The sequence below is a fragment of the Paralichthys olivaceus genome, chromosome 21 (genome assembly GCF_024713975.1).
Source record: "Paralichthys olivaceus isolate ysfri-2021 chromosome 21, ASM2471397v2, whole genome shotgun sequence".
NCBI classification, from domain to species: Eukaryota; Metazoa; Chordata; class Actinopteri; order Pleuronectiformes; family Paralichthyidae; genus Paralichthys; species Paralichthys olivaceus.
The window spans coordinates 7,960,043-7,975,638 of NC_091113.1; the positions used below are offsets into that span (position 1 = coordinate 7,960,043).

Genomic DNA, 15,596 nt, shown 5'->3' on the forward strand with positions numbered 1-15,596 from the left:
CAGATATTCAGTTTACTGAGCAAAGTATTTTCCTCTCTTCATATGATGAGCTCTGAAATGCACAGTGCTCCCTTTTTTTTGCCAGTTTATTAGGTACACCTGGTTCAAACTAATGCAGGCTAATACAGCAGTCCTGCAGTAAACCTATCCTTCAGGAAGGTTATAACACTCAGTTTTTGATTAAGCTGTCTCAGTGAGCTGTTGAGTCATCTTTAAGATAGTTTTTATAATTTGTGCTGCAGCTGAGTGGTGTTCCATTTTATTATTGTTCACCCCTTTTATATCAGTGGATATAATAAGATGAAAACTGAAACTGCTCAGTGTAATAAAATACAGTTCAACAGTCCCCCGGACTTTGTATTTGCTTCCATTTATTGGGGGCAGCCTAACCAATGACCAACTAATGGCTAACCCTAACCATAACTCACACTCCTTACCACAAGCTCTTATCAACAAATATGTTTTTGCTGCAAAACAACTTCTCTAAGTTTCCTACACTGTAACAAATAACTGTAGTTTCTACAGTAAAATTGTACAGTAACTTCTTGTTCTGTCAAGTTTATCTGTATATCGCAATGCATCATGGGTCCAAAAGAATTACAGTAGCTGACAGCATTTTTCCACAATAACACATTGTAAAGTTAAAGGCATGTTGTATTCTGACTGTAGATGGTGCATGTTACAGTTAAATACTGTTGATATCGATTGCGTTGCAGAAGGCAGTTTGAAAGAAACTTTACATGAGAGCAAGGGAGCAGAGGAGCAACAGCATGTCCATCCACTCCATAATACGTAAATTGAATGTTAATTAACTTTGTTGGGATGTCATAATAACATTGTTGAGATCTTAATTAAACCAATGCTATTGTTTACAGTTACTAAAGTGACAAATCTATAATATTCAAATAACATATATGCTAATGCAGGTGAATCAATGACATTTGTTCATACATCATGATGTGTCCTCTGTTACGGCTCCTCCTGCTGGACAGGGGACGTATAGGTATCTGTCTTGGCCACACCCACCAAGATCTAGACGCACCTGTACTGCAGCAGGAAGCGACAGCTCGGACTTTACTGTCTGTAACATTAATGTAAATCCTACTGGTGTTTCAGCTGCTTCAAACTTTGACCGGGATCATGGTCAGAAAACACATCTGGATCATCTGCGTCCTGCTGTGTCTTATTTCTGGGATCGACAACAACGGTGAGATTCATGGTTTGAGTTTCACGTTGAGCTGGTGTTTCCTCTTTTCTTCATACCTGTATATTTTTGGCTTTGGTTATTTTGGAACAATTCTCGTTGATGTTATGAAAGAGGCCCCTACGTATATATATCTCAATTCACCAGTTGAAGAATAGCATCTTATTTTTACAGTTTCTCTGTGTTTTCACTTTTCTTCCAGACCTCTCCAGTGAGCTGATCTCTCAACTTGCCAAGTACTCCATTGTAAATCCGCAGGTGATTCACAGATGGTCCAGGAGCATCAACAGACCGCCACAGCCTGAAGAGGTTGGTAACAAACCCTGATTCAATGATCTTTTTGAACTGCATGTTATACGCCTACACTAAGGATACTTCCTTTTCAACCATTTCAGAAAGATGGAGAGGAGAGGATATCGTACGCACTCTCCATAAACAACACACAGCACCTGCTTCATCTAAAATCCAACAGGTAGCCTGAGCCCACAGCTCTGCCATTATCCTGTTAGAGCCTCAGATCAAATATACCCTCATATTTTTTTTTCTCTTCTTCTTCTCAGAGACTTCTTACACCCAAACCTTCTTCAGTATGAGGTAGCTGGTGAACACAACTCCTCATTAAAACGACACGTAAGTCAACCCTTGGTCATTCTGGTTTATTGAGCTGGTTTGAGCATCAACCATTAACCAGTTTTCATGTCCCTTCTCCCCAGGTGCATTGCTATTACCACGGCGAGGTGGAGGGATATGAGGATTCAATGGTGGCGCTCAGCACATGCTCTGGCCTCAGGTTTGAATCCCATCTCTCGCTGGTTACTCTGATTCTGTGTTCAGTAGAATGGTATCAGGCTTTTATGATTTCAACCTATAAGTTTTCCTTTCAGTCAATATTGATAATTTTCATGATAAATGTCATATTTTACTTTTAAAGACTAAAAGGAAGGTTGGAGATGTATATGGTGTATATGGAACCGTTGCTATTGATTAAAATTATATAGTATAATTAATGATATTGTTTTCTATTATATTACAGTTTCATCATTAAGAATATAGGACAAGGTGTTGAATATTATAAAGGGGAGTCCTATATTCTAAGTGATATTGTTTAATTGTGTTCTTAAACAGTTCTGTTTGCTGTAATGCATAACACAATTCATCCCCTGAACATGGTGTGTGTGGAAGAGAAGGTGCTGCACATAGATGCACTGCGTGAATGTGAAAAAAGCTGTAATGTAAATCACTAGGGAAGCACCAGTCAACACCAGTTTCCCAATTTATTTATGATTTGTTCTCATTCTCCATGTTGTCATACACTGAGAAAAAAAATACTTTTTAAAAATGATTTTATCCGACACTCAAGCAACTCAAGTCACACATTGAAAATGGCAAATTTCCATTAACTAAGACAGCTTTTGTTTCCTTCTCAGTCAGACCTAACCGAAGCGAATCGTGTCCTCCCATGACTCACTGAGTACATTTTGCTTGTAGTCAGATGTTGTATCAAAGCACCACACCCTGGGCCTTAAACATTTTAAAGGTGTCTCCGATCTTTGCTTCGTCTCTGCAGGGGCGTGATCGTCTTTGGAAACGAGACCTATGGGCTGGAGCCTTTGCCGCAGTCTGAGACCAATGAGCACGTTCTCTACCTGCTGAGGGACATCAAGTCAGAGCCCGTCATCTGCGGCGTCGTCGACGAGGCGGCATCCACGCAAAGCCACGAGGCCTTTGGCCCAGGTCAATCGTTGACGTCTCTGCTGCGGGTTGGGCTGCTCAGTTTGTTAACTTAGTAAACTATATTCACTGTTTGAACAGGTTTAAAGTGGATTCGGGCTGAGGCTCTTCTTTACTGTGTGTTTGTTGTTTTCACAGAGGAAGCGCACCTTACCACAAACCAGTTATGTGGAGTTGGTGCTGGTTGTTGATAATCTCAGGGTGGGTCTGTGTTTACCTGTTTGTGAATGTGAATGTGTTTTTACCCAACAAATGTTGCAGTTGTTTTCCTATGCAGTGGATTTTATTGCCTAAGAGATCAGCTTGTCTAATATGGCTGAATGTGGCTGTTTTGACATTATCTTTATTTGGTGTCTTCACTGTATTTACAGTATAATTTCAAGAAAAAGAATGAGACAGCGGTTCGAGAAGAAATGGTGCAAATGGCGAATCTACTGGATGGGGTGAGATTTGAATTTGGAAAAACAACTAGGCCAAATAAAGTGAATATCTCTAAAATCACCTGCTTTTCTTTTCTGTTTCAATCCAGTATTACAAACACCTGAACATCCGCGTTGTGCTCGTGGGCCTGGAGATCTTTAAGGAGAGTAATCCTTTTAGTGTGGATGGCTCTGCAGGAGACGTGCTGGGGGGCTTTGTAAAGTGGAGGAAGAATACTCTGATACCAAGGCTCAAGCATGACATTGGTCAACTCATCGTGTGAGTGCTGCCTGTTCTTGTTCTGTTCTGTCTACTTCTGCTTTTAAAATAACATGACACCATTCGATGACAATGTTTGGTACAAGCTACTTCACTTATCTCTGGTTCTCGTTTCTCAGTGGTCAGCCCAGCCCATACGGCGGGGGCGTGTTAGGCATGGCCTTCGTGGGCACCGTCTGCTCCGTAGCGACCTCTGGAGGAATCAACGTGGTCAGTTCAACTTCCTTTTTTAAACTTCTAACACCAGCAGACACTGTGGTGCTTTGACATCATGAGCTTTTGTGTAGAAACTGATACCGTCTGCATTATTCATGGAGGGTTCTATTAGTGTGGCTCATTTTCAGAGGCTGTGAATAACAGAAGGATCAAACCAGTAAGACCTGAACAGAGTGACTCAGCTCCATGACGGGGCATCTTATTCTGCCTGGTTAGATTCTTTAAATACTCTTGTCTTGGGAGGACAGTGTTTATTGTTCCTGTTTGAAGTCATGCTGGGTGGAGAAATGACTTCCTGATAAACTAAAAATAAGAACCCCTATGCACAAAATCCAGTGAATCCAATAATCAAAAGGAACTTCCCATCTTTTCATTTCTTACCATCAAATAAAACTTGTTTTTTGATATATATGGTATCCAGTTATCATTCAGAAGCTGTGAATCACATGTAATTCAGAGAGATAAATTAAATAAATCAAGCAAAATGCTGCTTTTCACTTAAAATGCACAAGACTCAAAGCCAAAGCTTTTTTTAAATTAGTATTTCAATAATATTGATAAATTACTTGGGTATGCTTTCACAGTACAGCGACAACAACCTGAATTTCATCTCCACTGTTGTGGCCCACGAGATGGGACACAACCTGGGCATGGGTCACGACGACAGCCGCTGCAACTGCGATGGAAAAAGTTGCATTATGGGAGCTGGTGCCAGGTAGAACATCTTCCCCAAAATATGTAGTTGACATGAAATTGAAAAAGTTAAAACCGTATGTACACACAGTACATTGTATATTCTGTGACTTTTACAACACCCATATTGTCATGCCAAAGTTTTTCCCCTCCGAAAACTGAAAACTAGCAAATTGTTTAAGTTAAATTTCCCTGTGCTCTTTCTGTATTACTTAATGTCAATCATTTTACAAATTAAAACCTGTTTAATGTAGTATTCTGTTATAATGTAGTCAGTTTCGGAGGTAATTCATACTGTACTGAAAACTACTTCAGTTCATTGAATGGTTTATGAGAAACAAACATGATTGTGTCAAAGATTTAGTTATATGAGGCCTCTCCAAATGGACATTTCCATTCATGTCTGTTCCTGTCACCCTGTAGCGGCGCCACCAGCTTCAGCCGCTGCAGTGAACAAGACTTTGAGGGGCTGGTGCTCCGTGGAGGAGGCGTGTGTCTGAGAAACCAGCCCTCGTCGTCTGATGTGGTCGGTACCGCTGAATGTGGCAACGGTCAGCTCAATAAAGGAGAACAGTGTGACTGTGGAAAACCAGAGGTAGGGAACTGTCCTCCAGATAAACTCACACATGCATTACACAAGTTTTTTCTAATACATCACATCGTCATATAATGTAAAGGACAGCAGTTTTTAGATCCGACAGCCAACAAATATTAATGTATACAATAATCACTGACAACAATGTAGTTGTTATAGTTGTAATGAGCTGTTGAGAAGGTATTTAGAATTTACTCTTATTTTAAACATGTGTAGGACATTTGCAAATGAATGATGTCAGTATTTGAAACCTTTTAATGGAACACAGAAAAGGTCATGTTACAACCTCAATCTTAGAATTAAAAATGTTTGGGTCTTTTTAAAGTCATGTAATTTACTTTTCATGTCGTTTTAGTGTAGTGGTAAACATAGTTTTGCTCTGTTTCCATTTCATGCAGGAATGCAATAATAAATGCTGTGATGCTGCCACTTGCAAATTTACACAAGGGGCCGCCTGCGCTGAGGGAGACTGCTGTGACAACTGTCAGGTCAGCACTGTGCTGGATGAAGTTATGTAGCTGAGGGCTACAGTGAATTAGAGACTGTAAATTGCTTTTGGGAAAACATTAGGTGCACTTCTAAGAAATAGTTGTATGTAACGGATTTCTGTTGTAGATCAAAGTTGCTGGAACACCGTGCAGGACTTCTGTCAACACCTGTGACCTTCCTGAATACTGTGGAGGCAACAGTGGGTCCTGTCCCGATGACTTCTACATCATGGACGGCCTGTCTTGCCAAAACAATGCTGCGTACTGTTACGAAGGCAGATGCCAGACATATGATTATCAGTGCAAATATCTCTTTACACCAGGTACAATAAACAATCCCTTACATGTGTAAACCAGTCAAGAATGTATCGCACAGTGGTCACCAAGCCACTGATCAACTTTTCTTCATTAATATTATATAGTATTTCATATCTTGGTTTTTATTTCTCTCTGCTGCAGATCCAGCTAAAAAGGCGGCAGATATTTGTTATCATCATGCAAATACTGTAGGAAACGCATTTGGAAACTGTGGCATCACCAGCAAAGGAGACTACATCAAATGTACTGTAGAGTGAGTACGCTTTTTATAAATGTAAATAATGGATCTCTAATAATTTATTGTCACATCAACACAGAACGTAAGAAAGTACTTTGTATTGTAACTTTTAACTAAGTGATGTAACTTAAATTGTCAGTTAAAGGATAAATGTGCTTTTTTTCGTCATATTTAGTCCATTAACAGCAGTGGCAAATTTCTTTCTACAGAAACTCCATGTGTGGAAAAGTGCAGTGCACTGATGTGAACGCCAACAATCCCCCTCCTGGCGCCCAAGTCAGCATCCAAATAGTTGACGGTGTATATTGTATAAATGCAGACTTTAACCTCGGCACAGATGTGTTAGATCCTGCCTACGTTAACCCCGGCAGCCCTTGTGAAAAAGGAAAGGTAAACCGACTCGGGAAGTTATGCAGTTCCACTTATTCTACCTTTGTAAAAGTGGAAAAGATGACGCATAATAACTCATCTTATTTGTTCTCTTTCAGACCTGCTTGGACTTCAAGTGTGTGAATGCTTCTGCTCTGTTGCCCGACTTGGACTGTGACGCTCAGACCACCTGCAACGGCCGAGGGGTGAAACTGCATTTACTGTACTTTGTTTACTCGATCACCAGTCGCTAATAACTAGTCTGACTTTGCTGTTGTGATGCTTTCTTCAGGTTTGTAACGACCAAGGACACTGTCACTGTAACAACGGGTGGGCGCCGCCGAACTGTGACAAGTCAGGACGAGGTGGCAGCATTAACAGTGGTCCAGCTCAGATAGGTGGGTTTAAAAGGATGAATTCATCTAATCGAGGATCATGTGGCCTTTAGTAATTCTACATCAGGGCTTCATATTGCTCATGTATTAATCAGCAGCAGCAGCAGTTCCCTATTACGTCTGTCGTTGAAGCACCCAGAAGTCTGTATGTTTTGGCCTTAGATCAGTTTGATTATACTGATGGAACAGAAACTAGGAAAATGTGTTTTAAATTATTTGTTTATGGTCGTCTTCATCAGATCTCTCAACCAATAGCATGAAAAGCCCGGAGGAGCTATGTCATTTGGTTGTTCTTCCACCATTAGTGTTATATACCTCTGAATGGTCATGCATGTTGTGTTTTTCATGTAGTTGAAAATGGGGGAAAAAAACCTTTAAAGCCTAAAGTCACTGCAAATTTATTGCTGTAATTTTATGGACTTTGCTAAGAAAACATGTTGACACTTGCGTGTAACAGTTAAATACACTCTTCTCCCTTCACATCCGACCGCGTCCACCTCAGACTACTCTGTCAGGAACGGCCTGTTGATCTTCTTCCTGCTGGTGGTTCCCGTCGTGGTTCTCGTCATTCTGGCGCTGCTCTACGTCTTCAGGAGAAATTCCCTGGACATCTGTTTGAAAAGAGGCCGCAAGTAAATAACTAAACATCACATTAGAAATACGTTTTTAGATATTTCAATTGTGCAGATACAGTGTTTTATAGTTTAATGTTGATGGAAAAAACTAATTGGTTCTTTTACGTGCTTTCTTTTTTTGTTTGTTTCATAGGTCACATAATCCTCAAAGAGAAAATGCAAATGGACAGTCAAACACAAATGTTCAAACAAGTGCCACAATGCAGCTCCCAGCACACACTCCTCCTAATGAGGTAAAAAATTTAATTCTCAACCATCACTGCAGGGAAGACAGTGCAAAGTTTGATAAACAGTATTAAAATCAGGTTTTCTTTACCTGAGAATGAGTCATACAAAATAAAAGAGGGAAATCAATAATAATAAACACACTTTTCATTTCCTATCTTCCAATTTTAGCCTGGAAATCCATCAGATACCTCAGCTCCAATTTCTGGGTATGAACTGATTTATATTTCTTTTTTTTTCACTCAATCCCTATTCACGCATAATCTTTGATTCCTGTGCAAAGGCAAACCTGTAACTGTTTTATCTGAATTTCTGTGTTCAGTTTCAGATATGGAGAAATGGATTACTGGAATACAGAAACGAGCACTGCCCCTGCACAACCAGCGGCTCCGAGGCAGGGCCCCGGAGTGCCCAGACCAATCCCTCCAAGGCAGCCACCGAATTGATTCCCATTTCATACAAAATAATCATATTCTATTTTATTGATAATCTATGGAGTTAACAACAGCTTGATACAATATGAAGAGATTTTTAAATCACTGTGACAGTAACAGACTCACTGTAACTTGTTTCCAGCAACTTTATCAGGTCGATGCAGTGGTGATGGAGGCTGTTAAGATGTGTAAATATGTATTGGTATGAGTGTGTTTTATTAGATTTCCATACATCACTTATTACAAATATGTGCATTTAAAATGTCATGAATAAATATTTTGTAACTCAATTATCTATTAAGTATTTTAAAGATTTTGATTTCACGGATGTTTATTGTAATTTTAAAAAATCAGGCAGTTTGTTTAAAGCTTTTGTTTCTTGGAAATGTAGTATATTTTCTGTACTTTTACTGTCAACATTACCTCTAGTTTGCATCACTCTAATAATAATGATAATAAATGAGAGATACAAAGTTGAAGCAAAGTATATAGGTGTCAGAAATATGTATTAAGAAATTAAATATTTTGGCAGTAACTTCTGTTGTCATTATGCGACTAATTTATTAAAGGAATCCTAATAATAAAGAATATATGACTTCAAGCACCATTCATACTCTTTGAAATAGAAGTGAAAACATCAGTAGGATTATTTTATATTAAATATATGCCAATAATTCCCTTTCACCTAAATCATACTCACTGAAACTTAAACAAAATAATAATAAAACCAGTCTAACACATTATTGATGAAAGATAATCTAAAAAGAGGATGGATAGATCTAGATTATGACAAATCTATATTCTGTATCAATAAATTGATCTAAACTAAGACAAAGAATAGATCTTAAATGATTAGTTGATGAATCGATTTAGTCCATGGACAGATCAAATTTACCTGCAACAGTTTCAGCTTCTCACATGTGAATATTTGCTTGTTTCCTATGAAAGCAAATGTCTCACAACCTACTGATATTTTACAGACTATAAAATGAACCGATAGTCAGGACATATTATTGAATGATGAAAACAAATCATTTGTTGTGGTCATTATCATACAGTGTAATTTTATTTTACCTGCATGCCTTCCTTTGTGTGCTTTTATTCTAAAAGGATTATAACCGGAAATCACGTTGGTAACTCGTTTGACGTCAGCGGAAGTCCCCTGTCAGCTGCGATCGTGCAGGTCTGCAGGAAGAAACATCATCATGGAGAGAAGTTGAGTTTGAAAGTGTTTCTCTGTAGTAACACATGGCAGCAGGGGAGGGTGGAGGTCGGGCTCCGGTCTGCCTGTGTGTCCTCTGCGGGCTGCCCGCCGCTGGGAAGTCCTCCCTGGGCCTCACGGTCCTCAGCACCGCTGCACAGCTCGGCTGGAGAGCCACCGTGGTGCCTTATGATGACCTGATCCCCGGGCAGGCCTTTCACACCAGAGTGGAGGAGGAGGAGGACGGAGCGATGGTGAAGATAATGTTTGATTTAGAGATTTTTATACTGAGGTCAGCGAACAAATAAGTCACAAGTCCGACTCATATCATATATGATATATCATATACACAGAGATTAAAGCTTAATTTTAGGATAATTAAAACGAAAAGCAGAGGAAGAGGAACTACGATCAGGAAGAATGGAAATGATCAAAACCTATTTTGACAATCAATGATTGTTTTTAATATGTTGAATGGAACATGCCAATATTTCACTGGCTGCAATTTCTCACTTTTATTTTAAATTTTCCATAAAGTTAACAGATTTTGAATTGGCTTGGACCAATGGTAGGTCACATCAAACTGTTTGAATAAGGTAAATTTGGGCTCTGATAACTAGTATTATTATTATCTCCTGTAAATAATCATACTACTTTTATCCTACCTTTTACTTGTATCCTAACAGTGTAAATTCAGTTTCATTCTTTCAACATACATTAAAAGTAGCGCGGGGTGATTAAAAACATCAATATTTATCACCACATCATTTTCATCAATAGGAATAAAAGACGCATTCAATATATATCAATATCAGGCTCATGCATTGAGCACAGTGAGGAGGTATAACACATAATTGAGCTACCTTAGATTTGTAAAATCTTTATCAAGTGTTTGTCATAAATAAGAGATTAAAAAGATAACTTTCACTCCAGAGCCAAAATGTGTCAGAAATAACATGACAATTTTTATCTTGATATTATTTTTGCCTGAATAAAAAGTTTTATTGATTGAAAAGTGTTTTTTGTTTTTTTTCTAGCACACTGAATGGAAGTCACACAGACAGGCAGTGCTGCAGTGCATCGAGCTCTTCCTGAAGACGCCTGAGGTGTCGGCAAAGCTGCTGAGCGGCCGTCAGATCAACACTGCTGCCTGGGAACAATGCGTCCGTGTGTTGCGGCAGCCTGAAGCTGTGGACCCCTCTCAGGCCGACCGGGCACCACTTCTCTTTCTACTGGATGATAACTTCTACTATCCAAGCATGAGATACGAAGTGTTCCAACTTGCAAGAAAGTGTAAGCCCTTTTGTTTTCTGTATTGAGTGCAAGCCACTAACATAATGCATATTAGTTATGCATGTTTTGGTCCATTTATCAATATTGTATATTCCTAAACCATCCTCAACTGTCTTTGCAGATTCTCTGGGGTTCTGCCAGGTCTATCTTCACTGTGATGTTGAGTCCTGTATCAGCAGAAACCAGCGCAGGCCTGAACCCGTTCCAACCGAGGTGATTCTGGAGATGGTAAAGCGTCTGGAGCCCCCAAATCCACAGAAGAACTCGTGGGAGACGCAAAGCATTTCGCTTAACACCACAGATAATTTGTCCAAACGTGACATGTAAGACAGCAGAAGAAGCAATTGTTTTACCAAGGTGCATTATTCAGATATTAATTGTTTGCCTGTCTATTTCCCCTCTCCTGTGTGGCTTGTCCTCAGCCAGATGGTGACGGAGTTGATCTCCTCTGCGCTGAGAAACCCGCTGAGCCCGGTAGAGGACAACGCTGAACAAAAGGTGTGTTGACCCCCTCCGCGCCCCCAACAGCACTCCTAAACCTGTCAATAGTGGGTTTTAAATGTGCGCCTGCAGAAGTGGAGAATTGAGCTGCTTTGTTCTCATGCTGTGCAGGAAGCCGACCGACTGAAATGTGCCACAAGTGTGGTTCACCAAGCTGACCGGGCCTGTCGACGCCTCATCTCTGAAGCCATGAGGACTGCCAGAGGTCAGATAATAGGTTCATTGATATCGTACATATGACATTGTATTGGGTTTGTCATTTGCAGCACATCATGATGGTAATTTTGTCACCTTCATTTCAGAAAATCAAGTTTCCTCTGAACACATGAGATGTTTGGCCTCGCAGCTGAATGAATCCAAGGCGACATTTCTTCGCAGCCTGCGAGAGCAGCTGCTGCAGGACTCGTCTTTCACTCAGGAGGAGGACTTGGACGTGGAGCGCGTGGTGAAAAGTGCAGTGGATGTTTTCGACCGTGAGAAAACGGAAATCTTGTTAAAAATAATAAATGACCCTAAATAACTTTTTCACAAAACTAGATTTGATTGTATCAAGTCACAAGTGAATTAGAGGATATGTAGTTGTATATATTTAAATAAAATGTATTTTTGCTTGTAACTTCCTCTTCAGTTGGTGGAACTAAGTAAAACAGAATCTTAATAAATGTATTTATCCCTTCAATAATTTATTAAGACATAAAAACAGTTCTAATTTTCCTCAAAATCCACATATATTTTTCTGCAGTATGTAATCTTTATCAGATAACATTTTTATCTTGTCTGTCAGGAACTAAACATTGCATTACATCTTAAAGTCACAGTGTTACCCTGAAACTTTACAGTTTCTCAATATCAGCTACTACACAAATTAGAAGTGGCTACACTGAACTTTGATTTTGGGAAAGAAATTGATAAATACAGAACCACAACCATTCAAAGTACAATTTATAAATACTTGTAGAAAAGAGTTGCAGGGTATAAATAATATAAAAGAACAAAACTTACTGTAAATCTATCTAAAATATTATTGTTTGGATGTCTTCTACAATTTATGAAGTGAGGTATTGATAAATATCAGCATGAGCAGGGTTTTACAGATTAGCTGGACATGAAGTTAAGTTTTGTACAGAAAACAAGCTGATCAATTCATCAGTTTCTAAACATCCCACTTCAGTTCCTCAAAGTAACGTGTCCAGCTGATTTAACTGAGATAGAAACGTTAGAGTAACGGATATAGAGATGGTGGACAAATGACAGGTTATCCGCAGTGACAACCTGTGTTCAATTTCAAATACTGATGATACTGTTTTTTTAAATAGCTTAGATGTAACTGCCTGTGTATCTGTGATCTACTGTGAAGCCCTGGTGACTCACTGCAAAATCACAATGAAACACAAGTTTCCTAATACTAACTGTGCTTCTGTAATATGTGTCTGTCGTATTCAGTCAAAAGAAATGTAAAAAAAAAAGCTCATAGGTGAAAGCTGTTGTGAGCCAAGTATATAGTGCAGTTAGTGAGTGTAAAATGTGTAGCCCTAACCCTATCCCTAACTGCACAAAAACAAAAATATAAAACCAGTGTCTCTGTCTTTAACACAATTTACCAAAAACACAAGGTTCTGTGACTCCATGTGCTTCTCTGTCACAGAAAATCACTTTTTATGTTGGCCACGGGCAAAGTGGCATGCAAAGTCATATTTGTCTGTGCACATGTGTCCACAGATGTTGCACTGGAATGGATGTTCGTAGCCATGACAGCCCATGTGAATGGTGTAGAGGATATTGTCAGAAAAGTCAATATCACAGTGCTGGCATTTTTGAAAGAGCTGTTGGTCCAGAGTGTTCAGGGCAGGAGTGGGTGTGCTCGGCTGGCTGTTGCTCACACTCGCAGGAAGAGCGCTCATGTTGTTCTCAAAACTGAGGCCAGGAACAGGACTACAACTGCCGTGGCCTGAGGTGGGAGATTCTTCTTTAGGAGGTGATGTCTGCACTCTGTTTGAACACATTACAACCTGTTCACTAGAGACCTGATGTATGAGGATGGGCTTCTCATCTTCTAAAAACTCCCTGTCTGGAGACGCTGCAGTCTGAGACTCAGGGTGAAGGTCGGCCAACTGGCCAGCAAGTGTGGACAGCTGGTCCAGCGGGTTATTAAACGTCAAACCATTAGCGCCTCTGTTGTGACTATCATTCTCATCTACCTTGGGAAGGCTCTTATACTCACTGCCATTCAAATGATAGTGGAGCTTGTGAGACAAGTCGTTTAGATAATCCGACTTTGGCATCACCATGGAGGGAGGGTTGAAATTGATGAGCAGTCGCCTGCTGAAGCCAAGCGAGCCCGTCCTCTTCTGCAAGGCGCTCAGCATTCTCTTGTTGGAGAAGGCAGAGCGAACGACCCTCGTGGGCAGAAGTTTGTGGCGCCGGCGACGATGGTGTGACAGGTTGCTGCGGTCGCTGCAGCGGAAGGCGCAGAGGTCACACTTGTACGGCTTCTCTCCTGTGTGCGAACGCATGTGGGCTTCCAAATGGCGCTCATATGCTGAGGCGAAAGGGCACAGCTGGCAGCGGTGTGGCTTTTCTCCTGGGTGACAGTCAGGAGAGGAAATAATTGCAGTAATTTTATATTAAATATTTTACTGTAAAAGAGGAAACAGCAAATGAGCCAATAAGAGCATCTAGATGATACAAACAAATGGGAATCAAACTGAAACTGTTCACGATAAATTCTCTACAATTGCATCAATCATTCTGACATGCTGTAAATAGGACAAATAAATTATTTGTATAGTTAATGTACACAAACTTGTATAAACCTAAATAACAGGATATCTGGTGAATAACTAACCAAATATGTGTGTTTAGTCTTTAACGGTTTGTTATTCAAACTATGTTGACTTAACAACAGGTTGTGTCCTCTTGTCACAGATCAGGACAAGGTTTTGCAGTTTACACTCTACTACACAACGTGTTACTTAATCATAGTTTATGAATTGTTCTGTCATTCTAAATGGCTTCCCACAGCATATGTGTCAATGTTTACTATGTTTACCATTATAAATGACAAAATAAGCATCAGATCCTCATATGTGAGAGGCTGCAACCAGGATCCAGTTGGGCATTTTTACATGGAACAATGAGTACAATGGCAAATTTATTGCTAAATTAGTTGCCGATTAATTTTCTGTTGACTGACAAATTGATTATTTGACTAATTGTTGCAGCTTCAGTCTACACCTAAGTCTGTAGCTGATATACTCAGTGTTATGAACTCTGGGGACATTTCCTCTAAGTAAAATTAAATTTTCCCATTGTTGGCTTTCTTATTTTTACCCCATCACTAGTTTATGATGGGTATATATATATATATATATGTGGGTGTGTGTGTGTGTGTGTGTGTGTGTGTGTGTCTGGATTACCTGCAGTATTTCAGATACACAGTAAATTATTGGGTATGGTGTTGCCTTAGTGAATAACTGACCTGTGTGGATGCGGATGTGCTCTATTAAGCGAGCCATGCCCTTGTTGGCATAGCTACAGTAGCTGCACTTGTATTTTCCATCACAGGTCCTCTCCAGGCCGTCCATCTGTACATCTGACCCATCCTCCATCGACAGGCTCACCTCCACAGACGGAGGGTCCAGACCATTCTGCTCACTTCTGGGTGCAGCTGAAAACACACACCGTCACATTCTGACAACATATAACTGAATGTATATTAGTATATTTGATCACTGTGTGTCTCTCCCACCGGCTTGAAACGGCTCCACTGACTCTTTCTCTCCGCACACGGAGCCTGAGATCATGTTGACATGCTGGGTTTGCTGTGTCAGGTATTCTTGGAATTCCTTCACAAAATCCACAGGCTCGGTCTTTATCTCGTCCATTTCTTCGTCTGTGTAGAACCTGAAGAGATGCAGAGGACAGGAGTCGGTGGTCAGAGGTGTCACAACTCTTTTTTTCGCATATGACACCAGAGAACCAACAGTAGCTAATGTAATTAGCCTCCGCCGGAGATACGTTAGCTAACAGACATTAACAACGATGCTAACGCTACCTAGCACTGACTGTTTGACACCATATTCATATCCGACCTTTCAGCGAAGGAACAATTTTATTCCATAACAGAGAAGGAGGAAGGAACCGAACTCTGGGAATAAATTACCGGCGAAGTGTTTCTGTTCCGCAGATGCAGTCGTTACCCGGTTAACTTCCTCCTTTTCTTCTTCTACTTTGAAAGGCAGTTCGCAAACCAGCTTATTACTGCCACCAGCCGGGCTGGAGTGTGAAATGGTCCAATGGTGTATTTTTATCAGATGTCTCGATGTATTACTGTATTTTCCACCATTAAGAACCGATAATAA

At 40.1% G+C, this 15,596-nt stretch overlaps 3 protein-coding genes across 4 annotated transcripts; 2 read left to right on the plus strand and 1 right to left on the minus strand.

The window, feature by feature from the left end:
• The first annotated feature begins 1,018 nt into the window (after positions 1-1,018).
• Positions 1,019-8,828, plus strand: adam9b (ADAM metallopeptidase domain 9b). Its single transcript, XM_020082909.2, has 22 exons — positions 1,019-1,207; positions 1,407-1,513; positions 1,600-1,676; positions 1,765-1,834; positions 1,918-1,994; positions 2,772-2,964; positions 3,074-3,136; positions 3,307-3,378; positions 3,465-3,634; positions 3,754-3,844; positions 4,435-4,565; positions 4,967-5,138; positions 5,537-5,626; positions 5,754-5,949; positions 6,086-6,197; positions 6,392-6,572; positions 6,671-6,757; positions 6,844-6,949; positions 7,449-7,578; positions 7,715-7,814; positions 7,978-8,015; positions 8,129-8,828. The coding sequence occupies exons 1-22, from the start codon at positions 1,141-1,143 to the stop codon at positions 8,250-8,252; spliced, it is 2,454 nt and encodes an 817-aa protein (XP_019938468.2). The 5' UTR covers positions 1,019-1,140; the 3' UTR covers positions 8,253-8,828.
• A 513-nt stretch (positions 8,829-9,341) lies between these two features.
• On the plus strand, positions 9,342-11,914 carry LOC109627125 (L-seryl-tRNA(Sec) kinase). The gene is made up of 6 exons (XM_020083534.2): positions 9,342-9,695; positions 10,479-10,734; positions 10,856-11,057; positions 11,157-11,232; positions 11,347-11,440; positions 11,538-11,914. Exons 1-6 carry the CDS (start codon positions 9,489-9,491, stop codon positions 11,753-11,755), a joined length of 1,053 nt encoding a protein of 350 aa, XP_019939093.2. The 5' UTR covers positions 9,342-9,488; the 3' UTR covers positions 11,756-11,914.
• Positions 11,894-15,510, minus strand: LOC109627124 (zinc finger protein Pegasus-like). Of its 2 annotated transcripts, none has more exons than XM_020083531.2 (4): positions 15,398-15,510; positions 14,984-15,138; positions 14,714-14,902; positions 11,894-13,816 (listed from the first exon to the last, which is right to left on the minus strand). In XM_020083531.2, the coding sequence occupies exons 2-4, from the start codon at positions 15,117-15,119 to the stop codon at positions 12,885-12,887; spliced, it is 1,257 nt and encodes a 418-aa protein (XP_019939090.1). In that variant the 5' UTR covers positions 15,120-15,138; positions 15,398-15,510; the 3' UTR covers positions 11,894-12,884. The 2 variants fall into 2 exon arrangements, with proteins under 2 accessions (XP_019939090.1, XP_019939091.1); XM_020083532.2 differs by having other exon boundaries at positions 15,327-15,464.
• Between the last annotated feature and the right edge of the window lie 86 nt (positions 15,511-15,596).

Bases quoted from the DNA above. Each gene is read 5' to 3' on its own strand.
- LOC109627124 (XM_020083531.2), bottom strand. From the start codon at position 15,119: ATGGACGAGATAAAGACCGAGCCTGTGGATTTTGTGAAGGAATTCCAA. The intron at 14,903-14,983 runs GTGGGAGAGACA...GTGTGTTTTCAG, and splicing joins AGTGGAGCCGTTTCAAGCCG to CTGCACCCAGAAGTGAGCAG. The intron at 13,817-14,713 runs GTCAGTTATTCA...ACTGTCACCCAG, and splicing joins GCACATCCGCATCCACACAG to GAGAAAAGCCACACCGCTGC.
- LOC109627125 (XM_020083534.2), top strand. From the start codon at position 9,489: ATGGCAGCAGGGGAGGGTGGAGGTCGGGCTCCGGTCTGCCTGTGTGTC. The intron at 9,696-10,478 runs GTGAAGATAATG...TTTTTTTTCTAG, and splicing joins AGGAGGAGGACGGAGCGATG to CACACTGAATGGAAGTCACA. The intron at 10,735-10,855 runs GTAAGCCCTTTT...CTGTCTTTGCAG, and splicing joins GTTCCAACTTGCAAGAAAGT to ATTCTCTGGGGTTCTGCCAG.
- adam9b (XM_020082909.2), top strand. From the start codon at position 1,141: ATGGTCAGAAAACACATCTGGATCATCTGCGTCCTGCTGTGTCTTATT. The intron at 3,845-4,434 runs GTCAGTTCAACT...ATGCTTTCACAG, and splicing joins CCTCTGGAGGAATCAACGTG to TACAGCGACAACAACCTGAA. The intron at 6,758-6,843 runs GTGAAACTGCAT...TGCTTTCTTCAG, and splicing joins CCACCTGCAACGGCCGAGGG to GTTTGTAACGACCAAGGACA.